We start from the raw sequence: 11,988 nt of genomic DNA on the forward strand, positions 1-11,988 counted from the left end.
CCTATATTCACAAATGTGAGAGAAATATTTTTTTTTTTTAAATAACAAAAGCACAATAGCAGCCTATTTGTGTGGCATTCTGCGGAAACCGTCGGATGTCGCGGCCGCGCGGTCATTGCTGGCTATAAGCCATAAAAGATCGAAAAAAAATTCTGTCAAAATTTAGATTTTTGATGTTTTCTATAGTTAACACCCTAAACTTCATTGTAATGTACAAAAAGTATAGCTTCTGAAAAACTGTTAATTTCAACGTTTTTTGGACATGTCAGCTAGCAAGATTTCCAAGCCATTTCAAATCAAATGCTCAGTTTGCTTGCTCTTTTGAGTGCTGCAGCAGCCCCAAACAACTGATCAATGAAGTCAGGCTGTTAAACTTAAAAATAACTTGCTGAGAAGTTATTAATGTAGCCTATACTTAAACTGACATTTACATTCACAACGTGATTACGAACAAAAGGATTTACTTTCCATATTCGCCACAGAATTAGAATGAAAGTGGAGTGGAATGCAATTTTCTCGGTTATCACTTTATTGACACAGGTTAACTTTAAAATTATGTAACTTCAGTTGTGATAAAGATATCTGAGTGATTTAAACATATTTGTATTCAGGATAGTTTGTAGTTTCCAAATATGTATAATACCCAGAAAGACCCAAATGTTCACGATGTGAAGGGTTTCCGCAGGCCGCCACACATTTGTCATTGTTCAAAACCAAAGACAGCACTAGCCTTCTGATAGTTCAGCACCAAGGATAGCATTGTCGAAATAACACACAATCAATGGAGGAAAGGAAAACATTTATTCTTGCCAATAAGTAGGCTAAGCAAGTATATTTATTGTTGGTTGCTGGTGAAGACGTGCTGCTGCTAGCTACCTGCGGCTGCGGGTGTTTCGTCTGGAGATGTTGATAATATTCCTCTCTGGCTGGTCTAAATAAGTGTGTAATCTTCGGGTGTTTTGCTCGAGCTTATTCAGACATCAGTTTATTGCTGCGCTTTTGAGCACCGCGTGCATATTTTCTTTTACTCATGTCTCTACCGTCATCTAGCAGAACGTAGCCTAATGATTAGCATTTTTTAAATGTGCGCGTTCAATAGGCGTAATGGCCCAAAAGGCACGTAAGATACGCAAAAGCCATTGTTGCCAGATTCAGGGATTTTGAGACTATTTAGCCTATTTAGATCTGTTACGTTGCCTACATTACGGAATTCCTTTATCTGGCAGTTGAAACTTGGGGCTCTAAATGAGCGCCCTCAAAGTGTTTTCCTTGTTTTTTTATATATATTTTTTTTTATATAGGCCTAGTCTGTTTTTTGATATGCAGGGCGGGGCCCTTAGGGCGTGGGGGCCCCCCGCCTTGCGGGGGCTGCGGGGGCTTCCCAGCCGCCACTGACTGTGGGAGTGTTTGAATGCGCCGGAAATGAAAAACGTTTATTTTGACATCAAGTTTAGGCTGTGGCATTGAAAACAGCGACAGACCAAACAAGCTTGAGTTTAAATATATTATTTAATGTGACATTACTTACTGTACATGGAAGTCTTGAATTGCTTAGGTATGATGCTGCCAGTACTGTGCGCAACAGTCTTACTAGTAGGCCTACATCTATGCATGTCGTATTTATGAGTCGTTGCTAACGTGTGCTGACGTTGTGACGTTAGGCTTGCACTGATTTCCTTTGCCGACAAAAGGCACTTTTTGCCACAAAAACTTAATTCAAATCTAAACAGTGCAACGGATCGTAAATCCCAATAGAAGCAACGCAATCGTGACCAAGACGAACCATTTGACACAGGTGTTGTCTATGTAGCGCAAATATTGAGGGATCCTTAAGGGGGCAAAATTAAAAAAAATTATAAATAATATATATGTGACAGAACAAAGGTTGTGCTCGCCGAAGGCGTGAGCACACCCAATAAACGCTCTGTTGGTATCTTTGTTGATACTTTTGGGGAAGGTTATAACTTTTAAACAATGTGTATTATTAGGGTTCTTCCGGTAGGAGGAAACCTATTGTTTTTGTTAGTATTCTTATTATTTTTCCTCTTCTCTGCTAAATGGTTCAATAGCTCAAAAAGTCTTTGACACGATTTTTCAAATTTGGCCCAATGATACAACAGGTCACTCACTACTCCCACACGGCTAGTGGCCCATGAGCGCCCATAGGTGGCGCTATAAGCCACGCCCAAAGTCTACGTGATTTCCCCAGCGCCCCATTACTCCAAAATGCCAGAAGATTGGTATACTTGCATTATTTCTCATGGGGAACAAAAAAGGACCCATAAGGTCCGCCATGATGGATTTAACTGTACAGCGACATTTTGCAAAAACCTTCAAAATCGATCTCTTAAAAAAAAAAAAAAAAAGTACAGATATGTATCATTGATGTATTTACATTTAGTCATTTAGCAGACGCTCTTATCCAGAGCGACTTACAGTAAGTACAGGGACATTCCCCCGAGGCAAGTAGGGTGAAGTGCCTTTACCCAAGGACACAACGTCATTTGACACGGCCAGGAATCGAACCAGCGATCTTCTGATTACTAGCCCGATTATCTGACCGCTCAGCCACCTGACTCCCTATTTAAAAACGTTACTTAAGACAGTTGAATCAAATACAAAATGGCAGAAAGAGGTGTATTTATGTAAATGTCCACGTTGCCTCAGGGCCGGATGCAGCCTGCTTTGACTGGGGGGGCAGTGAACATTTCTGGGGGGTATCATGATTACGGAAAGGGATCGTATTGTTTTTTATATTACCATTATGTTACCATTTTTTAGTCTGCTTAACGATCCGAGTGTTAATCAGGCCAGACGTTATAAACATTCGGAGCTTAGCCCAAATCTATGACATATCCTGGGTTTGATGTGATGCTGGATATGGACCTCCACAGTTTATGCGCGCACAGCGTGCGAGCGAAATGTTTGGCCATTCATTCATTTTTTGAGCTTAATGTAAAATAAACAGACGTTTTCCAATTGTTAAAACCTTGTCTAGTGAAGGTGATGTGTTTATAATTTCTGCCTCCAAATTGTCGACAGGGGAAGCAGAAACATGCATCTAGCTTGGCTGAGTACTCTAACCAAGTTCGAGAGCGATGCCCTAAGACCTTTGCTGAAAATGCGCATGGGGTACGTTTGCAGAACAGGCTGCATTGGAGTGCTGTCATTCAAACCATGCTCGCCTTCACACACAGCAGCGGTAACGTTGGTACCTAGAGACAGGGAAGTGCTTCCACTAGGACCAGCACGCTCTGGAGTATGAGTTTAATATCCCTTGTCGCAGGGGCAGTAGTAGATGGTTTGGGGATCAGAAATCGATGCATGATAAAAGTTCTTTGTACACACACGCACGCAAAGAACAATCAATGGCTAACCAAGCTAAAATACCATTGTGCTGTTAACGTCTTACTAACCCGTGTAGGCTATCTTCTATGAAAACAAATAAAGATTAAAACTGAAACAGAAGTATGAAATTCCAGGGTTTAACATTAAACACCAATGCTACACATTACTATTCGTCAAAAGCCCTCCACAAAAGACCGATATACAATAACTTTGAGAACAAGTGAGTGGCAAGAGATGCGAGGTAGATTTCATTTTTATCGGTAAACGTGGAGGCGTAGCTCTAACCTACGTTGCCCATTATCAACCAGACAATCACTGGGGGATCTTAAAAAAAAAAAAGAAGCATATTACTGAAAGCACTAACAGACTTTTTCATAGCTTCAACAATCAACATGTAACCTTTTTGGCTGATGTCAGAAGGAGCTAGGGGGGGCGCGGCAGAAATGTGTGGGGGGGGCCCTGCATTGCCTCAATTTCTTTGTGTCAATAAATGAAATATAATTTTGACTGATGGTTTTTCAAAACTAATAAATGCTGCCAATTAATAATTGACGTAACAACTTATTGTAAATGGTCAGTAGCCTAGCCTATCGATTAAGGTAGGCCACTCTGAAGCATGTACACTGCCTGCTTCATTTGATCTTGTTAGGCTAAGCATTCTGTAGCAAATATTAACAATAAACCCACTTTTTACTAATTAAAACTACTTCAGCATAATAATGCACCTAAAATACAAACCTGAGCAAGGGCAGCAATCGCTATCGAATCAACAGACATGTGCAATTTAGCTAGCAGGGGAAGAATACAAACAACGAAAATCACCAGTTAACTTCAACTTTCAATTTGCAAGAACTATAGACTTATACAATAACAGGCTTAAATGAACTGACAACATAAGTCAGTGTTTCCCCTACCATTCTATTAGGGGGGCGCCCCGCCCCCCCAACGGCACCCCCTGCCCTCCCTGGAAGGTCAAGTAAAATATATTTATGTATAGCGCCCGATCACAAAATAAGTAATTTAAGGTTACCTTTCCTATAAAACAGGTATATAGCTTGCTCTTTTATTAAACAAACTACATGGCCTTATGTTATTTATCTTATTTACACAACGGCATGTCATTTCTGTCTCTACATGGTCCCCCCCCCCCAACTGCGGTGTGAAGCGAGTGTCCGTGCAATTCTCTGACATGCACTCTTAGCAATCACTGCTGATAGACGGCCTAAAATGTTGTACAGCCTGATTTCTGATACCGCGGCGGCAGAAATTTTGCCATAGAGGAAACTATATATTATCACTCCAGGTTAAGAATACCAATGGAGGCTGCGTTTGAAATCGTAAATCAAACTATTGTCAGCATTTTGAGTGGAAATTTCATTTGCATTTGTACAGGTGTATTCGTGCACGTCGGGCTGGCCCTCGCAGCGGAACGACAGTTTAGTGGCCACTCTGTCCATTCGTGCACCTCACAGTTGCGTATTGATCAGACAAGAAGACACGCTTATCAACTTGATTACTATTGATCAAAACAGAACGAGGGGTTCGGCTGTAGCCTACTTGAAACATACTATTGAGAACATATTCACTGACATGCATTGCACGCGTGATAAACACAGCTTTTTTTTTTCTTTCTTTTTTCATCACAGACTTTTTTTTGCCTTTGGTGCTCGGGATTTGTCATTGGTGCTCGGGAAAACGGCTTTGGCGCACGCCAAAATTTTCTCTAAACAGGAAAAACCCTGGGTTCAAAATGACATCACTCTGAAGTACCATAAACAATTTCACCTTAGTATGTTAAAATAGGATTGAATTAGAGCAGTTTCAACTTTGGCTGAATCTAACAACGCTTACCACAGGAGAAACGGCTTACTTTTTTATACAGTTACTGAACAATATTCATCACTGAAAGTAGCTCAATGGGCAGGGACAGCGATCTGCAAAGTATAAGGTTATAGGTTCGAATCCAGCCACAATCTCTTGGCCTGTCATAATTTTAATTATCTGTTTAGTTAAACAGGATGACATCATTCTGAAATACCATGCGCAATTTCATGCAATTTCACCTTAATGTCAACCGTTTTTTAACATTTGTCCCAAAGCTGACCAAAGCTAATACTCTGCCCGTTCTATTCATACGATCTCAGCAGTTGGTGTGTAACAGAGAGGATAGAGAGACTGACTAGTAACCTTATGGTCATGAGTTCAAATCCCCATTCAGCCTATTGTTGTTGGCCAAACATGAAGTAGTTTTGCTCTCTTGTTGTCCAACTCTCAATCTTCTACAGTGTACATGTTTATAATATTTAGCCATTTTATGGAGGAACCCGCATCGCTGCTTGCAGCTATATTTATTATAGTTATTATTGATCATACAGTATTTTTATGGAGTCTTTCAAGGGAACCCCTGGCAGCTGGGGGCCCCAGGTGGTTGCCTACTTTGCCTAATGGGTAATCCTGCCTCTGCTAATAGCAGAGGTAGCGGATGTAGTCAAGGTTTATCTTCTTCCCCTATAGTCTTCTCTGACCTACGCCAATATGCATTAGTAGTCTTGCTTTTTTTAAACGAGTGTTCACTGCCTTGTTGTCAAAGCTTAATATGGGCAGGTCCGCTGATCCTGTTTGTGTCCTTCCTTCCATTCAGGCGAAAACCCATATAAGGTGGATGTGTCACAGATTACCCAGAGGGCTTCACTGCTGCAGAGGTACCTGAGCGACGAGCAGAAGGAGCTGCAGGCTCTGTACGCCCTGCAGGCCCTTATGGTACACATGGAGCAACCAGCTAGTGAGTGCACATTTGTTTGTATTGGAAGCGTACGTTTGTGCTTCATTTGTCACTTTAAATGTTTTCTGACATTCAAGCTGAGAGTAGGGCTGGGCTTAATGGCCCAAAATGTTTATCACGGTATATATATTATTCGTAAGCACTGACGGTAACGGTATATATCACGATATATTAGTTATTCCTAAAATGTCATGACAATGCAATCCGCACCGCAGCGGCTAATCTACCGCACTCGGACGGATTTGGATTGGGTAACTCCGGTGTGTTGCATGAGTTGAATTTCCAACTTTTGCAGTTCTTTGCCACGGAAGAGCGACTTAAGCGTTCAACAGTAGCCTATGTTTATGGGATCGGAAGAAAACTGTTAAATAGTTGTAGTGAGTTAGCTATAAACAATTATTACGTGGCTGAGTATTCGATTCTGTTGGCCTACAATAAACATTTCACAATTCTAACCAACCTGGCATTGGATTTGTTAAACGCATTCTGGTAGATACATATTTGCGCACATGCATGGCATGAAAAGATTGATAGTGTTTCCAAATTTGGCTAGCGCAATTCGACGACACAACTTACAGAGTAGGCTACTGTTGGTTGGTCGATGTCGGATAACTACATTACATTTACATTTTGTCATTTAGCAGACGCTCTTATCCAGAGCGACTTACAGTAAGTACAGGGACATTCCCCCGAGGCAAGTAGGGTGAAGTGCCTTTCCCAAGGACACAACTTAATTTTGCACAGCCGGGAATCGAACTGGCAACCTTCAGATTACTAGCCCGATTTCCTAACCGCTCAGCCACCAGACTCCTTCCCTAGAAACCAAACCATTTCCAAACGACAGAAGAGGCCCCCCTTTTTTACCAATTCTCCTTCGTCCGGCAAATCAACCCCACTGGCGTTATTTTCAGACATCATTAAAGCTTGCTTACACTTGCCAACAAAACCAGTTTACTCCAATGAATGTTTCCTTCCTCTGGAGTTGCACTAGCTTGTTTGTTGACTTTAAACTAGCCCACTAAGGCTGTATCACTTGACTTGACTATTTTATACCAACAGAAACACTTTACTTAATACATTTATTAATAAATCGTGATATCCATGATATGCAAAATCCATATCATGGCACAACGCCATACCGGCATACCGCCCACCCCTAGCTGAGAGTAGGTGTTGGAATTAGTTTCCTCTAATTGACCTACATATAGCTTTCTTTCTTTTTCTCTCACTCCCTCCCATCTCTCTCCAGACCTCCTACGGATGTTCTTTGACACGCTGTACGACGAGGATGTGATCAAAGAGGAGGCCTTCTACAAGTGGGAGTCCAGCAAGGACCCTGCCGAGCAGACTGGCAAGGGTGTTGCCCTCAAGTCCGTCACTGCCTTCTTCACCTGGCTCCGTGAGGCAGAGGAGGAATCTGACAAGGACTAAGCTGAGAGACTTCGCCGCTACAGCAAGGGGGGGACATTGTAAGGGGTAGAGAGAAGAGGACTCTAATGCCTGAGAGGCGGACTCACTTGATCCTCAATGAGGAAGATAATTTTGAGGGAGTAGAACCATGAAAAAACAATTTCTCTCCTCCTCGTTCGCTTCTTCCCTCTCTATTGCTTCATCTCTTCCCGTTTGCTTATTATAGGCAAGTGTCCACCGAATTAAATAAACCTGAAAATTATTCAGCAGGATTGCTTTATGCAATGCGTTAAAACGTCATTGCGTAAATGTCAACTTCTTGAAAACAATACAAACCAACACGCTGCTCTTTTTATGGTTCTAGATTAATTATATTATGCAACATACTATATGACACAAGCTGTGTCATGTAGCATGTTCCCAGGACAGGGTATCATGCCAGTTGCGCATGATGTCCGATAGAACAGAGCTCATGTCTTGTCTGGGGTTTTTTTTCTTATTGGAGTGTGCAGCATGGTTGACGTGTGTTTCTATTGATGATATGATAGGAGGGTTCTCATGAATATGTTGCTGATTTCATCAACCAACAAAAACGGTGAATAGTATTTTTTTGGCAGAACGTAGGAGATTGTATACTCCTTTGTCGTTTACTACAGAGGGGACCTGAAAGAATAGAACCCCTGAGGATTGTGACCTTGGACTGAAGACTACTAGGGGGTGGTCTATTATGCTTCCTTAAAGCCATCCCTCCTTCCACCTCCTAGTAATCAACCATGACATGGTGGATTCTTCATATTTTACCTCTCGTACTCAAACGGACTGTTGAGGCTCTTAATCTCCCCACCCTTGGAGAGAAGGCCTATCGAGGACTCTAAATGACAGATCACCGTTAAAACTTGAAAAACCTACAGAGATCGTCTTGATGGGAAGAAAATAATTATACACAGAAATGACCCGAAAGCCTTTTCTACTCTTAAGTGGAAACACATTTCAGGAGCATTCTGTAAATATATATAGAAAAAATAAGAAAAAAAGTTTTGTCTGTTTTATTTTGGAAATAAAGAGAAATTGCCGAAGTAATGCCATGTATCTTTGTCCAGCAGAAGTGGCAGTTATCAAGATGCAGAAAAGTGCTTTAGATGATTGTTTTATTGGAATTTTGTAAATACTTTTGCTTTCTTTATTTAAGAAATGATTGCTTCTTTTTGCATCGGAAACTGGAAAAGATAAGGAAACTGAGCATTGCAAATAAAATACTTACAAGTTGCCGAGCAAAGCTTGGATGGTCTTGTGTATTGTTTGAGTCTGACGTGAGTGCGCTGTGTTTTGTGTTTGTATCCCATCTGATCTTTAGTTTTGTGACACACTTCTCAGTCATATCCTGCCAATCTTCTCAAACAGATTTGTTCACTAGCCTTTGTTAGCTAATCCCTGAGTTATCTTCGGGTCATTCTGACCCATCAGTCATTGTGACCCACCGTTGTATTGTGACAACTTTACCGCATACAAAAACAAAGTGAAGCATTTTCTTTTAACCGGTGGGCTGTCTCAGACCCCCCACATTGCGAAGGTTAAAAGAAAATAATTTTTATTTGTTTTTCTATTGGGTAAAATTGGGTAAACACAACGGTGGTTCGTTATGAACCCTTGGGTCATGTGACCCGAAAGCAGCACAAGGGCTAGTGAATGAGTTGGCATTCGAGACGGCTGAACATTATAGTTCGACTAATCGAGAGTAGCCCATGATCCTAACTAATCCTCATTAGAGATGCACCAATCCGACTTTCAGTCCCGATACCGATGCCTGGGCTTTGTGTATCTGTCGATACCCGATACCGTTGTTGAATTAATAATAAACTGTATACCTTCCACCATGTGAAAGAGACTAAAGGCACCAGACTTTCTTAACCCTCGTGCTGCCTTCGGGTCACATGACCCAAAGGTTCATAACGAACCATCGTTGTGTTTACACAATTTTACCCAATACAAAAACAAATACAAATAATTTTCTTTTAACCATTCCAATGTGGGGGGTCTGAGACAGCCCGACAGTTAAAAGAAAATGCTTCACTTTGTTTTTGTATGAGGTAAATTTGTCGCAATACGACGGTGGGTCACAATGACTGATGGGTCAGAATGACCCGAAGATAACACAAGGGTTAACTAAACATTACTTTCCTAACTAAGACAAAAACAGAAGTACAAAGTCCTTGTAAACATTTTCAATTATAAATTTTGAAAGATTTGAGTTTGAGTTTTAAGCATGAGTGCAATGCCAGAACAGATGAACCACTGTCTCTGGGTGCTAGTCACAGAAGGTACAATTAAAAAGTATATCCTTTTTAAACTACCTCATGTAATGACTTGCAGGATAGTATCTATGGATAATCTTAAAGGGAACTTATTTAACTTTGTAAAATAATGAGTATGTTTGGGCAACATCCAGACTTTTTTCAAAGAGATATTCTCAACTAAACAGTTCCAATAGGGAACTACAGAGGATACAATTTCTGAGGAAATTGTGGGGTGTGCTTGCCTCAGTTGCAGATGGGTATGTTTCCAGGCTGTGAATATCAACACCCTGTATTTTTGTACGCCCTTCGACTGGTTAGCTCCTGCGATTTCGACACAGCAGAAGTCTAGTAGTTAGCTAGCTCTACAATTTACCGGGGCTAGGTCTGAATCTAGTAGCAAAACGGAGCACAGCTGCCAGCTGTAGGTATATGCAGGTAGCAACGCTAGTGCTAAATAACTATTTAGCTGGTCGGCTTCATAACGCCGGGTAAGTAGGGCTTAGACTGCTCACCAAAAGAACGAAGGGGAACCCACTTGTCTAGCAGATTAAGACATGTTCGTAGGTACCTAGCGAAAAGTAGCCTCAACTTTCCTAGACTTTTAGCTACGGTACTAATGCTGAAGGCTCGCTGATATCGCTGTCTGTCTTACTAGAACGGCGTATCTATGAGTCGTTGCTAACGTGTGCTGACGTTGTGACTGTGTGTGTATGTGAGAGAGACGCGTGAGTGACGGAGGGAGAGCAGGGAAAGGAAATGCAGCTGAACGAATACACTGCGTGTTTTAAATAGCGTAAAAAACTAAAATAATAATAACGAAAAGCAATATGTGTCGGCCGGAATTCACTCCGTCAGATGGCTGAGCGGTGAGGGAGTCGGGCTAGTAATCTGAAGGTTGCCAGTTCGATTCCCAGCCGTGAAAAATGACGTTGTGTCCTTGGGCAAGGCACTTCACCCTAGGGGAGAGCGGGGGAATGTGAGACATTGGGTAATGTGAGACACCCCATGTATCTAGGCAACGGAACACATTTGTGGTCATGTGACCATTATGTTTTCAAGCCCCTCCCATCCCCCCCTTGCCATGAAGGTGAAGTTGGTGCTGGTGCTGTGGTAAGTATGTTTTTTCACAAAAATGTGTTTTTTGCATGTAAAAGTTGAAGGATTCTAAATCTATGTGTCTATTCCAATATGTAATGATGGTATTCTATGACACAAATCTGTGTTCTAGAAAGAGTGGTCTGGAGTCGCAGAGGTCCGATAATATCAGCTTTAATGCAGCAGTTGGAAATCAACAAGTACAGAGCTCTGGGGTTGTCTACATTTTTTCCTACCCGCAACAGAGTTTGGGCTGGTTCACGAAGTCCAACTGGCTATCTTTCCCTCCCCAGCATATAATATACAGTGCAATTAAAACAGAAAGATGAAAAGAGGGTTGAGCTTGTTCTCTCGTGCATCAGGGAGTTGTTCTTGCCTCCGCGTCCCACCTGCTCGGGTGCCATCTCCACCCAGATTCAAGGTTGTTTCTGAAAATGAAAAGATAGAGACACAAAGAACAGCCTGCTTCCCACACCCAGTGTGAGACCCAATGTTTAAGCCTGAGCACACTTCTAAGTTCATAACTTTAATAAGCACAATGCATAACTTTAATAAGCACAATATATTCTTTAAAGTAAATTTTCTTGCTGTGAACTTAATCAACTGTTGTGTCAAAACAAATTGATTCAGGTAGAAAAACGTATATCATACATGTCGTTGAACTTCCAACATATAAAACCATGTGATTGATGCTAGCTGAAGATTAGCCTGAATTGCTAAGAGATGTTGTTTTTTCTAAAATAGTGGCTGTGGGGTAAAGTGAGACACTGTCCCACCATTAAGCAGAAGTTAAATTTTGTCTTTTTTTAGTGTAATGCAACTGATCTTGCCACAAAGCTAAATCTTATAATAATGAATACTCTACTCTTTAGGAGTAGAGTGGTTTGGCAGCTTCCTAGCACATCGCCATCTCTCTGCCCAAACTCCAGAGGCAAGATCACTGGGAAGAGCTACAGGACTAGTCCTGTGTTCTGAGTCCCTGACTGTTCTAGCTGGTTCTGATTATGGTCCCATGACTGTGTTCTAATCTAACTGGTTCTATCTGTCATTTGAATGTTA

General features: G+C 41.4%; 1 protein-coding gene across 1 annotated transcript in view; it reads left to right on the plus strand.

Moving 5' to 3' along the window:
* eif4g1a (eukaryotic translation initiation factor 4 gamma, 1a) overlaps window positions 1–8,823 on the plus strand; it is a 44,911-nt gene extending 36,088 nt beyond the window's left edge. Inside the window, exons 29-30 of the mRNA XM_067252599.1 lie at window positions 5,990–6,130; window positions 7,380–8,823. Of these exons, the coding sequence (XP_067108700.1) occupies window positions 5,990–6,130; window positions 7,380–7,561 (323 nt within the window). The 3' untranslated portion in view covers window positions 7,562–8,823. The remainder of the gene's footprint in view (window positions 1–5,989; window positions 6,131–7,379) is intronic.
* The last annotated feature ends 3,165 nt before the right edge of the window (window positions 8,824–11,988 follow it).

Source organism: Osmerus mordax, chromosome 16, assembly GCF_038355195.1.
Source record: "Osmerus mordax isolate fOsmMor3 chromosome 16, fOsmMor3.pri, whole genome shotgun sequence".
NCBI classification, from domain to species: domain Eukaryota; kingdom Metazoa; phylum Chordata; class Actinopteri; order Osmeriformes; family Osmeridae; genus Osmerus; species Osmerus mordax.